The 14,876-nt window shown below is 39.5% G+C and overlaps 1 protein-coding gene and 1 pseudogene across 2 annotated transcripts; both read right to left on the bottom strand.

Moving 5' to 3' along the window:
- Window positions 1-3,687: 3,687 nt before the first annotated feature.
- LOC143564891 (2-alkenal reductase (NADP(+)-dependent)-like) lies at window positions 3,688-6,607 on the bottom strand. The gene is made up of 5 exons (XM_077052031.1): window positions 6,312-6,607; window positions 5,221-5,398; window positions 4,391-4,557; window positions 4,198-4,280; window positions 3,688-4,066 (listed from the first exon to the last, which is right to left on the bottom strand). The coding sequence occupies exons 1-5, from the start codon at window positions 6,534-6,536 to the stop codon at window positions 3,688-3,690; spliced, it is 1,032 nt and encodes a 343-aa protein (XP_076908146.1). The 5' UTR covers window positions 6,537-6,607.
- A 1,392-nt stretch (window positions 6,608-7,999) lies between these two features.
- On the bottom strand, window positions 8,000-14,263 carry LOC143564893 (2-alkenal reductase (NADP(+)-dependent)-like; annotated as a pseudogene). Its single transcript, XR_013140958.1, has 6 exons — window positions 13,939-14,263; window positions 12,555-12,732; window positions 12,305-12,471; window positions 12,100-12,182; window position 11,801; window positions 8,000-8,510 (listed from the first exon to the last, which is right to left on the bottom strand). The product of XR_013140958.1 is annotated as a 2-alkenal reductase (NADP(+)-dependent)-like (transcript).
- Window positions 14,264-14,876: the final 613 nt, after the last annotated feature.

Below are 14,876 nucleotides of genomic sequence, written 5' to 3'. Positions count from 1 at the left end.
AAACGTCTATCAAAACTAAAATAATAACATATGGTGTAAACACATTATGTAATAGAAATGTGTATGATAGTCTATTCGTTAAAAAATGAGCGTATATGAAAGTTAAAACTTTTATAAAAATAACAGTAAAATAGTCATTTATTAAATTGTTATTAATGAATGGGGATATACATGATATTTTTAACTTTTTTATAAGGACGTATATGATATTTTAATTAATTTATAAGAGCATATATTATATTTGAGTTTTGTTTGAACATATATGATATTTCTAACGTTTGTAAAGGTATTTATGAAATTAATCCAGTTAAATATTATTATAACCAATTTAAGGTTGAAACAAATTTAGTAATAAAAACATGTACAAGATAAAGATATTTTATATAAAACTACGTAAGGAAGGATCGAAAGGGTCCACTTTAATCACTAAAATTTGTTCATTTTTTTTTTGTAAAAAAAGTTAAAAAAATAAAAACTTTTAACTTTTTTGTGGTTGGATGTGGCCAATGGCTATATCCTTTCTTATTTTTCTAGATTTTGTATGGTACTCAAAATTCGTTTATTGAATTCCGTGATGTTGACACACCCAAACATCTATTTTAACACCCATAATATTTTTCATATTGCCTAAATGGAGCATTTTAGGTCCCAAATCATACACAAAAGTTATTTTATGTAATACCTGATCGTACATACACAGAACAAATGCAAAGTGAATGAATCCCACAAGTCTAATATCTCACAATATGCTCCATATTGGCCAATATGGAGCATATAAGGCTTACCATGTTTCCTCTTTGGAGACAAAAGCATATTCCCTTATACCAACTCATAATCACATGCTACCTACTCATAATCACATGCATACCAAGTCAAGTCTGTATTTTCTGTCTATATGCTCCATATTGCCCAATACGAAGCATATTAGGTATTTATATAACACCATCCATCACCTGCGACTATGTGAGAAACATTCATTCTCATTTCATTTATTTCATTTTTCACATGTAATAACACTCATTGTCAAAATTGTCACAATGTCGTGGTGGGACGCCAACTATTTTTCAGCGAAAATTTTAATGATCAGTCAGACATTCCTGATTCTTACGAGAAACTGTTGCAGCCAGCCCTAAACGAGGAGGCCGTCATTGGTTTTCGTTCACAAGACAAGAGCCCCGTGTTGCCACACCTAAACTAGGCAAAATTTTTATATACAGCTCAGTTACGTCCATTTCCATAAATCTAAGTCTACATGTGTCTTTTCTTTATGAATTTAACTCCCTTGAAGAATTAAAGGATCGGGTAAAGAATAGGGGAACCGATAACGGTTACGTCATTGTCACTAGAAGATAGAATGTGGTCTCACATGACGAGGACAAGGGGGTTGACCCATTGCTCGATCACCCTTATTTGCAGTTCGATGATGGTAGCGTAGCGCAACGACACTGTAAGAAGCTACGTAAGATATCGAAGGACATGTCGCGATTGACTAGAAGATACTAGAGGATCTTCGAGAGGCTGACAACGCTCGAGAGATCATCGGACACGATACGCCATGGGACCGGTTGTTTGAGGCTGCGTTCCAGTCATCGTTTAAGGAGTTGGTTTTCGAGTTTATCTCCTCTTTCACTTTCACTCCTCGACCTATTGATCGTCTAGAGGAGTTGGATGACCCGTTTGTAGAGGTTCAGTTTCGTTTAGCGGGAAATTGGTATGAGATGTCACTTTCCGCCTTCGCGAGGCATAGCGACTTGTACACCGAGCCGGAGACGGTGATGCGCTTTACACGGAGGGGGTCACAAGATACGATAGGCAAGGATGATCATTGTCGACACTCCTTTTGGTAAATCGGCTGGGAAGGTTAGCGCCATTACAGACCCCCTCTATCGATTCTTACACAGGCTCATTACTACATCCATTGCACAACGGGATTATATCGTGACCTATGCACGTCTTGTGATATGTTTTTCTTATATTGTCTTCTCTACCGGAGGTCGTGCGCCCTCGCGAGGTGTTTGGCGGATTACTTTGTGACTGCCTATCATCGTCAAAAGCGAGGGTCATTGTACGGGGGTGCGTACGTTACAGTTATCGCTCGGCCTTTAGGTCTCTTTCTGGATGGGCATGTGCCATCACTGGCAGTGCTCCCGGTTTATCATGAGGTGCTTCCAGGTGAAGGCGGGGCTCATGCTGACGATTCAATCGATCATGATTTACCACTGTCACCTTAGCCGCAACTGCAACAACCTCAGTATCCTCAACACGTCTATTTGGATTTGCCTCCGGCTGCACGAGCACTCGCTCAGGACTATGGTCGCCGGATTGACCGCATTGAAGACTTGTTGGGGTGGGCGGTTGAGACATTGAAGGATTTGAGGCAGGCCCACGGATTGTAGGAACGACCACTACCATTTCCACGACAGTATCCGACGGCCGGTCAGGATCCGCCCACCGCTCAGGATTCGTCGCCCGCTCCGGATCTACAGCCATAGCTTAGGTTGTTGACTATATTAAATTTCAAATATCAGTTGTATTTTTGTTATGTATGTACAAAATGATTATATATTTATGCAAATTTTAATTGTTCATGTCTTTAATGTATGATTAACATGTTCTGAATATTTGGTTTATGTTTCGAGAACTTAGTTTCTCTTACTTCTATTTTTAGTGTAAAATTAAATTAACATAATCTCTCAAATAAAATCTATACTTTTTGTTTGTTAGATGGGTTAAAATCTATACATATGTTCTGAATAGTAGTTTTTTCTTACTATAAAATGACCGATACTTATCACCAAATATTATCACAGTGTGGTTCATATGGTCTATATCTACCCATATATGATAGATATTGGTACATATCATCTTATAAGCAACTTCAGCATTGATAAAAAATTCACATTTTGGTTCATATTATCCATATTGACCATTATGGTATATTGGCGTAACAACCAAACCAAAACTGACATGGCCAGCTTTTTGTTTGTTTGATGGGCTTATATGCCTCATATTGATCAATATGACCCATTTCAGGTGTCAAAATAGAAAAATGGGGCGTCTCAATAGACGAAGCCTTGAATTTAATATACAAGAGTTTTAGTAAATCCGCCCACGTCATTTTCACTTTTAAGTTTTATCTTTCGGCTTTATATTTTTTCACGTTTCAGTTTTATGCCTGCTTGCCATATATCCCGATTTCAAAAGTGAAGTTTTGCAACCTCTTTTGATTTTCCGGTCCAACCAGGGCGGGTTCAACTGATAATCGTCGTGATTAGTCGGTCAAACTACAGGTGACTCAAAGATGTATAACCGAACAAGTGTTAACGAGTTCTAGTCTGACTAGCTAGTCTAGTCGTAAAAACACTGATCATCAAATGTATTTTGTATAAGAGCGTCCAAATTAATAAGAGTTAAAATCGTCCCAGAAAAAGAAGAAAAATTACCATTCCGTTGCTATATCAGAGTTTACTTATCCATAAAAAACAACAATTTGTTCTTAACGATTATTTTTCAACACATCAATGGCTTCTAATCCTATCATTCTTGACCAAATCAAACCGAAAATAAAAAAAAACAACACTAGTTCATAATATTATAATAATGTGTCGCATCTTAAGAGTATGCATATGTATATCTATGTATGTGTATAAAGCATCCAAAACGAAATCCTAAAGAACTCGACTTGCCTCACTCACGAGCCACAACCACCACTTGCTTCCCGACATTTCTGCCAGAAAAGAGCCCAACCAAAGCCGTGGGTGCACTCTCGAGTCCTTCTGCAATGTCTTCAATGTAACAAATCTTCCCTTGTTTGATCAAAGGCATAACCATTTCCATATACTTTGGATACATGTGATAGAAATGAGTCACAATGAACCCTTTCATGAGCACACTTTTTGTTATTATGTGAAATAGGTTGCGCACCCCGTCCCCTTGCTCTTGATTGTACTGTGAAATCATCCCACAGACTGAAATCCGACTGTTTAATCTCATATTCGGGAGTACTGCATCCAACATCTTTCCTCCAACATTCTCAAAGTAAATATCAATCCCATCGGGAAAGTACCTACCACGTTAAATTTTAAAAGCTAAACATCTCAAAACGCTAATCTGTCAACTACGAATACAAAAGTTATTTCACTTTATAAAACGTGTATTTTTATTTTATCTCGAGTGACAACTATGTTTAAGGCTAACCTCTTTAGAGCTGCATCTAAGTCTTGCTCTTCCTTATAGTTAAACGCCTCATCATATCCAAATTTGTTCTTCAATAGATCAACCTGCGGTGATGAAATAAATATACATAAATGATTTGGATACAAAACATTAAATGTATGCCCATGAATTGTATAAGTAGAAACTATGGTACGAAAGTTCAGAATACACAAACCTTTTCTTTTGTACCAGCGCTCCCGACGACATAACATCCTAACAACTTTGCAAACTGACCAACGAGCTGACCAACTGCACCGGAAGCTGCTGAAACAAAGACATACTCTCCTTTCTTTGGAGAACAAACCTCATAGAAGCCAGCATAAGCGGTCATACCAGGCATACCTAGAAACCATCCAAATGGTTACGGGTGAGGTTGAGGAGAAACAGTATTTGTTCAATACCTTTATATAATATAGTGCCGGACATGATTACAAAAGTTATATTATTCGGTTATAATCAAAAGTGTTAAATAAACCGATTGGTTGTATGCATTAAAAGTATCCTCAATGTCATTACCGTCCTGTATATGACAAAGGTAAGACACATGAAGAACCCTCTTCTAACTACTAGTGCGTACTTGTCACGAAAACTAACATGTTCGTGAGTTGTTCTAGTTCGGGTCACTAGCCTAAAAATAAGTTTGTTTATAAACGAGCGCGAGCCTGAGCTTCACTTAACGAACTAGCCTAAAAATAAGTTCGTTTACGTTCGTGAACTGTTCGTTTACACTTTAAACGAACAAACATGAACATGCCAATTTTCTTAATGAACGAACAACCTCAAAATTTGTTCGATTATATGTTCGTGTTCATGACGTTCATGCTCAGTTAAACTTAAATGAGCAAACACGAACATGCCCCTGTTTGTGTTCGTTTACAAGCCTAGCGGGATTGGCTAGGCTGGTTTACACCCTATTGGTATACATTATTTAATGTGATATTCTGTCTATATATGTGCGCGCAAACACGAATATCGAAACCAAAATCAATTCAACAGAAAACATACCAAGAATTCCTGTGTAATAGGACAGAGGCACATCAGTTTGTTCAATCTTGAATAGAGTTTCGGGTGCGTTGAGTACACTGTATTCCTCCCATCTGGTTCCTCCCCAAACTAAGTCACCTTTCTTGAAGTTTGAATGTCCGGATTCGAGGACTTTCGCAACTCCAAGTCCCTCTATAGGCTGCAAGATAACAATGGGTTCCATTAGTAAACAAACCTAACAAACACGAACAAGGTTTATTTGTTTAACTTTAACCAAACAAAACAAACAAGTTTTTTATGCCTGTGTTCCTTTATTAAGGAAATAAACATGTCCGTATTCATTTATGTTCGTTCATTAATATTCTAAATGACCATTGAACACGAACTAACATAAAAGAACACAACCAAAACATGAATACCCAAATTCAACTTATCTTTAATGGGCTGAAATGGGCTACTAAAGTGCAAATTGAAAATTAATTGTTCTAGAGCGTTTACTTCAGAAAATCAATTGACTTTAAACTAATATTAGGAACAAATATATTTTTGTGTGGAAATTTAAAGTTTTAAACTACCGGGTGTAAACAAGTCGAGTAGAGCCCACACTCGTCTAGACTCTGAGCTCGGCTCTTGAGTAGTTTTTCACGTTTCGAGCTCTATTCTAAAGGTCGAGCTTAGTTCGAGCTCTCCTCCTTTTAGCATTTATTGATTACTTTATTTATATTTATTATAGTTGTGCTTTACGTATAGGAATATTTCATATAAATATTATAAATATATATTAAATAATTTATTTTATAATTATAATTTTTGTGTATGGCATAATATAAATAGTTTAATTATTTTTCTCATAATATTTATATTAATAAATATTATAAAAAAATATATTAGATAGAAGTTATATAAATAACAGGCTTATTTAAGTGGTCTGAGTTTGACAATTGACGCTCAGACTTGGGCTCGTTTATTAAACACGCTTGTTTTAATACTCGAGCTCGTTTAAACTCGAGTTGGATTAAGCTCGGTCTCTAGGTCGTTTAACTATAACCAAAAACCAAAACCCGAATCGTCTAATAAACAAACAGTCCATGAATTAAGATGAAGTTACCGACCGAACCAGGAGTGAAGGAGTCGATGTAACTTCCTTTAGTTTTGCTCATTCGACCACGTATGTACGGATCACATGACAGATAAAGATTCTTCACCAGAACGGCATTAGAACCTTCTGGAAGGTTGAGGTTGATGGTGTCGGAAGTGACGATGAGCATGTCGGATTCCTTGGGGAACCCATTTACGTAATTCTTCAACACGATCTGCTTGTTCTTCACTTGTGCCATTTGTGTGTGTGAAACTGTTCTTTGGATTGGATAGAAAGATGTTAGCAGGTTTTAAGGTTCAACCATTCAATGCAAATGTGTACAAAGGTTCATACTTATCATTCATCACAACTACTCAATACTTAATTCAGTAACTGTTGAATAAGGAAAATAAATTTATTATTGTTTGTTTTGAAAATGATGGTTGTATATATTTATTTGAACCAGTATTCATATTGATCAAGTAATTGATTGGCAAACGAACCGAACAAGCATGACACATGTTTGTTTGTTTAAAAAATGAGAATGTTTGTGTTTATTTATGTTCATTTGTTTAAAATCTGAACGAACAGTTCATGTACGTAGTTAAATATAACTGAACAAAGATAAACGAGCATAAGTGAGCATATAAACAAACGTAAAACGAACATAAACAAACTTTCCGCCAAACAGTTTACTGAATATTCGGTTCATTTATATGCATTAGTAATTGACTCTTCAACTATCACCTTTTCCCTCTTTCTTTATCTAATGTTATTTTCTATTTGCTCTATAGGATTGCTTATTTTCACCAACTTATAACAAACATTTTGAAAATTAATAATTAATAAGGTGATTCAGATTGCTTTTGGTGTAAGAGAGAATAAAAAGTTAATAAGTTATACTTTTGTAACTTAATAACTTATTGAAAAGTTATAAAGAGTTTTTATAATGAATTCCAAACACACGCTTATTTAAAATAAAAAATGGTTGTCGCTTCAAGAATCAAAATCAACGGTCAAAAGTTAGTTTTTTAATTAAAGCCGGTGATGTTACAATCACTTTTGTATGCACTCTGAATATTTCAAACAAATGTAGTGATTTTGACTTCGAAACGTATAAACTAATTAAAAAGTTAAAAGCATTCTAATCAAACACTACAAAAACCCAATTTCAAAGATTCATAAATTTAATTTTTTCTATAATAAAATAAATATATCAATGTTGCATTGCTGCATAAGTGGTCTATTGCCGGATCCTAGTTGTAAACTAGGGATGAATTACACAAGATAGACTCGTTAAAAACTTGAAATAAGACACATATTAAACAAGCTCCCCGCCGTGTACTAAGCTTGTTTAATAAACGTCCCAAGTTTCATATACCAAACTTGACAAAGTTCACAAGCAAAAAACAGACTGATTATTTGTATAAGTACAATAACTTTTATTTAATGATAATGAACAACTATATAATAAAAGTTGTTATTTCTAATTATGATAAAATTAACTACATAATATATATTCCTATTCAGAAACCAAACTCTAATTTGAAAACACAAAGAATCAACAAGTTGAATTCGGTTCGTAAGTTTAAATATTTGAGGTTGACTCGACTCGTCTACGCCTTTAATGATGACGTGCAGAGTTCAAACATTAACGACTGCAATTTGCAAAATAACAAAGGGCTTGGACCCTCCATCCATCATTTAACTGACCAACTACTTGCCATATATTTACTCTTTCCAATCAAATTCTCGACCAAATCAAACCACATTCAGATTCAACACATATGCTTGTTCAATATTAAAAACGACACCAATCGTATATGGTTAAAAAACTCCTAACGGCATCGACTCATTCACGAGCCACGACCACCACTTGCTTCCCAACATTTCTACCCGTGAACAGTCCTACTAAAGCTGCGGGTGCACTCTCGAGCCCTTCTGCAACGTCTTCAGTATAACAAATCTTTCCTTGTTTTATCAAAGGCATGACCATTTCCATATACTTTGGAAGCATGTGATAGTAATCACCCACAATGAAACCTTTCATGAGCAGACGTTTTGCGACCAGCAAAAACAGGTTATGCACCCCGTCCCCTTGCTCTAGATTGTTGTATTGTGAAATCATCCCGCAAACTGAAATCCGACCGTTTAATTTCATGTTCAAGAGTACTGCCTCCAACATCTTCCCACCGACGTTCTCAAAGTAAATATCAATGCCATTGGAAAGTACCTGACATTATTATACAAAATAATAACATCAAAAGACTAATCAAACTAACTGGTCAACTAGGTCAAACGAATCGAAAGTGGCCCAAAGTGTGTTTTTAAAGAATCAAATTCCTAAATCAGAAGCATGAAATGAATCTGACCTGATCCATGACGATGTTTCCACGGATTTTCGAGATGAACGAACCACGTCTTGATCTTCTTCTCCGGTTGCTTGAGACCTGCAATGGTTTTTCGGGGGTGTGGAGGTGACTGCTAAGAAATCTCAAAGATCTCTTGTTTACAGACACAAAAAAGTGGTGGTGGCTCTTATTGAGCATGACCCCATAATAAGGAGGTGGAGACCTCCTTATATAGAGAGCCTCATGGCCACCATCATGGTACCCTAATGGGCCTAGCCCAGTTAGGGTTACCTCCACAAAACCCCCTCAGCCCAATAACATTGTATTAGTCCATATAATAAAATAAGCCAAACATAATAAATTTAGGGTCGTAAAACCGGGTTTAGTACCATACCCCTACAAGCCCCCCAAGTCCAGCGTTGCTCCTGGGCGCGCAAGCGTCTAGGTGGAGCGCTGGACTTTATGAGGTGTGTTAGGCCATGAGGCGGTTTTTTCCCTTTTCTTCGGCCTTGTCTTTATTGTCTTTGAGTTTTGGGAGGTTTTCTTCATGATGGTGACATGTTGTGGTCCTAATGATAATGATGGTGCCCTGGCATAAATAAGATATAGCACGCATCATAGTGGCGCGAGGCCTGATAAAAGATGGAGCGCGCATCTCGATAATAATGTAACATAACTTGCGCGCGAGGCAGCTCACGAGTTATGAGAATAATAAAGCTTGCGCGAGAGGCGACTTACGGATCTATGAGAATAATAAAACTGCGCGCGAGGCGACTTACGGATCTATAAGAATAATAAAGCTTGCGCGCGAGGCGACTTATGAGCTATAAGAATAATAAAGCTTGCGCGTGAGGCGACTTACGAGCTATAAGAATGAAGCTTGCGCGTGAGGCGACTTACGAGCTATAAGAAGAATAATAAAGCTTGCGCGCGAGGCGACTTATGAGCTATAATAATAATGAAGCTTGCGCGAGTTGCGGCTTACGAGCTATAATAATAATGAAGCTTGCGCGAGTTGCGGCTTACGAGCTATAATAATAATGAAGCTTGCGCGTGAGGCGACTTACGAGCTATAAGAATAATAAAGCTTGCGCGCGAGGCGACTTACGATCTATAATAATAATGGAGCTTGCGCGTGCGCGTAGACTGTGCGTCATGCGACACGCGCAGATGTTGCATGCGCGTGCGCGTAGACTTTATGTCCCGCGCCACGCGCAGATGTTGCATGCGCGTGCGCGTAGACTTTGTGTCATGCGCCACGCGCAGATGTTGCGTGCGCGTGCGCGTAGACTGTGCGTCATGCGACACGCGCAGATGTTGCATGCGCGTGCGCATAGGCTCTGGCTTGTGTTATGCGCCACGCGCAGATGTTGCATGCGCGTGCGCATAGGCTCTGGCTTGTGTTATGCGCCACGCGCAGATGTTGCATGCGCGTGCGCATAGGCTCTGGCTTGTGTTATGCGCCACGCACAGATGTTGCATGCGCGTGCACGTAGACTTTATGTCCCGCGCCACGCGCAGATGTTGCATGCTCGTGCGCGTAGACTTTGTGTCATGCGCCACGCGCAGATGTTGCGTGCGCGTGCGCGTAGACTGTGATATGTGTGAGCATGTGATGCGTAAGCATATGTAATATACGTGAGCATATGTGGTGCTTGAGCATGTGATATGCGACTGCGCTCAAGCATCATGGTGGTGTGCATGTTGAACGGAGCGGAGCCGCGTTCGGTCTTGTATTCGGCGCGAAGCCGTATGGGTTTATGAGGATTCCCAACCTTTAAGTTTGGCGCTTGGCCTGATGGGTTTATGAGGATTCCCAACCTTTAAGTTTGGCGCGTGGCCTGGTGGGTTTATGAGGATTCCCAACCTTTAAGTATGGCGCGTAGCCATATGGGATATTATGAGGATTCCCAACCTTTAAGTATGGCGCGTAGCCATATGGGATATTATGAGGATTCCCAACCTTTAAGTATGGCGCGTAGCCATATGGGATATTATGAGGATTCCCGACCTTTAAGTATGGCGCGTAGCCATATGGGATATTATGAGGATTCCCGACCTTTAAGTATGGCGCGTAGCCATATGGGATATTATGAGGATTCCCCGACCTTTAAGTATGGCACGTAGCCATATGGGATATTATGAGGATTCCCTACCTTTAAGAATGGCGTGTAGCCATATGGGATATTATGAGGATTCCCGACCTTTAAGTTTGGCGCGTAACCATATGGGATATTATGAGGATTCCCAACTTTTAAGTTTGGCGCGTGGCCTGACGCGCGCATGCACGGCGATGGAGTGGTGACTAGCGAGCGCGCGTGCATGGCGGAGGTCTCTTGCGCAAAACCCACATGGTGGTTTCCGCGGTGGTTTCCACGGGCGCTCACGCATGTCGGCGGAATGGTGACCCGCTGGCGAGCATGCGTAGTGGCAGTCTTCTGCGCAAAACCCACATGGTGGAGGTCTTTTGCGCGAAACCCACGTGGTGGTTCTCGCGGCGGCACATGCATGGCTGCGGAGTGAGAATCCGCGGGCGCGCGTACATGGCGGCGGAAGTCTGGTAATTTTTTGGATCTGCGATTTAATTGTTAGATCTGCAATTTTAAACCTAAAATCCAGGTCTGTAATCTAGATTTAGATCTGTAAATCAGATCTAGATAGATCTGAAGCTCGGAGCGGATTTAAAACCTTCACAGATCCGGAGACCTGATCATTCGAATCAGGCAGTTTCTTTTTGCACAGATCTGGAAGCCTCCTTTAGATCTATGGATCTTTTTGAGCTTTAATAGAACAAGCCTTGAAGCCTTTTTCTGTAAACTTCCAGATCTGGGTTTTTCTTGGGGGAGATCTGACAACCGAGAGGGAGATCGAAGGGTAGTTCGTTGCCGTCCCACGGATGGCGCCAATGTCGAAGCATGAAATGAATCTGACCTGATCCATGACGATGTTTCCACGGATTTTCGAGATGAACGAACCACGTCTTGATCTTCTTCTCCGGTTGCTTGAGACCTGCAATGGTTTTTCAGGGGTGTGGAGGTGACTGCTAAGAAATCTCAAAGATCTCTTGTTTACAGACACAAAAAAATGGTGGTGGCTCTTATTGAGCATGACCCCATAATAAGGAGGTGGAGACCTCCTTATATAGAGAGCCTCATGGCCACCATCATGGTACCCTAATGGGCCTAGCCCAGTTAGGGTTACCTCCACAAAACCCCCTCAGCCCAATAACATTGTATTAGTCCATATAATAAAATAAGCCAAACATAATAAATTTAGGGTCGTAAAACCGGGTTTAGTACCATACCCCTACAATCACAAAAACTAGTTTATATTTTTTAAATATTTTTACTAAATGTTTATATAAAATAAATTGGACAAAAAGTGGTTAGGTTCTTCAATCTGACTCGACATGTACCAAAAATAAGTAAATTCGACCCGACCATTTTGCCACCTTTAGATTCTCATGCTAACCTCTTTAGAGCTGCATTTAGATCTTTCTCTTCCTTGTAGTTAAAAGCCTCATCAAACCCATATTTATTCTTCAACAAATCAACCTTGAATGATGAAATGCGCATACAAAAACAAATCAAAATTCAAAACTAAGGTAAAATGTATCATAATAAGTAACAATGAATTAGCTGTCATATACTTAAGGTAAAATTTTCAAAGAACTGACCTTTTCTTTTGTACCCGCGCTCCCAACAACATAGCATCCCGACAGTTTTGCAAACTGCCCAACGAGCTGACCAACTGCACCTACAGCTGCTGAAACGAACACATACTCTCCTTTCTTTGGAGCACAAATTTCATAGAAACCAGCATAAGCAGTCATACCAGGCATACCTAAATAACGATCCAAAAGGAAAACAAAATCAAACAATAGAACACATAACTTAAACATTACAGGCTTTAATCTGTAAACATACCAAGAATTCCGGTATAATAAGAAAGAGGCACATCGGTATCGTCAATCTTAAATAGAGCCTCGGGAGTATTGATGATGCTGTATTCCTCCCATCTGGTGAAACCCCAAACGAAGTCACCTTTTTTGAAGTTTGAATGCCCGGAATCAAGAACTTTGGACACTCCAGATCCTGTTATAGGCTGCAAGATGGTATATATTACATCAAAACACAAGCTGATATAGGATATAGTAAATTGATGTCTTTCAAATGCATGTTAGATATATTTGGTGTCAACAAAGTAACTACATTACAAAGGTTCAGACTTCATATTCTCTTTTAATTTACTACAATACTTTGAAGTTGATATTTCAAGTCAGTTTTCGATGGGTTTAAGATATGGTTTCGGTAATTTCCAACCCGTAAGTCATAAACAGATATACTCGATATCCAGAGAAAACCCGCGTACACAAGTGTAATAAGTTAATAACTAATTATTAACAGTTTCTTGAATCTTAACAGATGTGTGATACTGTTTTAACTTAAGTGGGTCTTGTATAGCACTTTGTCATTCACTCTAGTATGTAACATTGTAATGTAGCCCCTTGCAAATGAGTTGGTGGTGGAGTGGTAAGAAAAAGACCTGGTGTTCCAAATTACCCAGGTTCGATTCCCACGTCCCCATCATTTAGTTTCGGCGGCACATGGTGACGATTGAGACTAGGCGAACATGGGACGGTCGCTAGTTCGATCCTTGAACTGAGCGGGTTTTACCTCACCACACTGTTGTGCCTTCGGGTAGGGTTGTTCACAAGTCGAGCTAGGGTGGTTTCGAGCTCAAGCTTGAAAATAAACGAGGCAGCTCAGCTAGGCTTGAGCTCGATTTTGAAGTTAAACGAGCCTAAAGATGGAGCCAACGAGCCGAGCCACTGATGATTTTGGCTCGGTTACAAAAATGAACCAACTCAGCTCAGGCTGTTTCAAATCAAGTTTTGTAGTTAGTTTTATTTGAGATTTTATCGAGCGAGCCACGAGCTTTCATCGAGCAGGTATAAACTGGCATTGGTATTAGGTGAGGGTTTTCCACGCACGATGTGATGAATTTAGTAGGTAGCCCAAGGATTCGATGGTGGTAAAATAATAATAATAATAATAATAATAATAATAATAATAATAATAAGTGTCTAGTAGCCCCTTGACTTTAGTCCCTTAAAATAATAATAATATTATCTCGATAACTTTGCAGTAATTGGATCAATGAAAACATTAAATAATACGTAATATACCAATTTTATAATAAATATAATAATAATAAGACTCTTATAAACGCCTAATTCCTATTCTTCTATAATCTATATCATAATGTATAATCAAAGAGACCCTAATTAATAAAGATGAAGTTACCGACCGAACCAGAAGTGAAGGATAGAAAGTAACTGTCTTCAGTTTTGGTCATCCGAATTCGCATGTACGGGTCACATGAGAGGTAAAGGTTCTTCACGAGAACAGCATTGGAAGCTTCTGGAAGCTTAAGGTTAATGGTGGCTGAAGTAACGAGGAGCATGTCGGATTCCTTGGGAACCCATTTACGTAGTTCCTCAACACGATCTGTGTGTTCTTCACTGCCTCCATTTGCGTGTGACAATGTTATTGGGTTTTAGGTTGAGCGGCGAATGTAGAAGTAGCGTGTTGTCGATGTTGATGATGTGAGTGGATGGCATGGAGTAAACATGTTTGTACTGTGACCACATAGGAATAGGATTCATTGTTATGAAAACTAAGGTTGTGTTTGTTTTTGCTTGTAAGTTTTCCAAGGAGCCTATGTTTGCGGGCGCGCGGACATAAGCTTTTAAAAACTGTTTGTTTTAAAAAAAAAAATCTGAAAACTGTTTTTATGGTCTTAAAAAATAAATTTTTTTAACAATCTTCACACTTCTTAACATCATACCAGGTACCGCCACCACCACCACCCACCGTCCACCGCCACCACCACCCACCACCACCACCCACCACCACCGTCCGCCGCCGGCACCACCCACCGTCTGCCGCCACCACTACCGTCCATCACCACCACCGTTAACCACCCACCACCACCACTGTCCATCACCACCACCACCCCCGTCGGCCACAACCACCGTCCACCACCACCACCACCACCATCCACCACCTGCCACAGCCATAGTCCACCACCACCCATTGTCGGCCACCATCACGGTCCACCACCCACCACCACAACCGTCCCTCACCACCACCCACCGTTCACCGCCTGCCACAATTGTCTACCACCACCCACTTTCATAGTTCGTACACCACTACCAATTATTTTTGCAGTCTACAAACGTTAAA

The sequence above is a fragment of the Bidens hawaiensis genome, unplaced genomic scaffold, assembly GCF_021521415.1.
Source record: "Bidens hawaiensis isolate Kalapana, Puna unplaced genomic scaffold, B.hawaiensis_p1.1 tig00022174_1, whole genome shotgun sequence".
Classification (NCBI taxonomy): domain Eukaryota; kingdom Viridiplantae; phylum Streptophyta; class Magnoliopsida; order Asterales; family Asteraceae; genus Bidens; species Bidens hawaiensis.
Note: the sequence above shows the minus strand (reverse complement) of the source record. Positions and strands in the feature narration are given on the sequence as shown.

What these genes read in the sequence shown, in the direction of transcription:
- LOC143564891 (XM_077052031.1), bottom strand. Translation starts at nt 6,536, where the DNA reads ATGGCACAAGTGAAGAACAAGCAGATCGTGTTGAAGAATTACGTAAAT. An exon ending in CTATTACACAGGAATTCTTG is followed by an intron (nt 4,558 to 5,220) that starts GTATGTTTTCTG and finishes GATGGTTTCTAG; the next exon opens with GTATGCCTGGTATGACCGCT. An exon ending in TTAGATGCAGCTCTAAAGAG is followed by an intron (nt 4,067 to 4,197) that starts GTTAGCCTTAAA and finishes TTAACGTGGTAG; the next exon opens with GTACTTTCCCGATGGGATTG.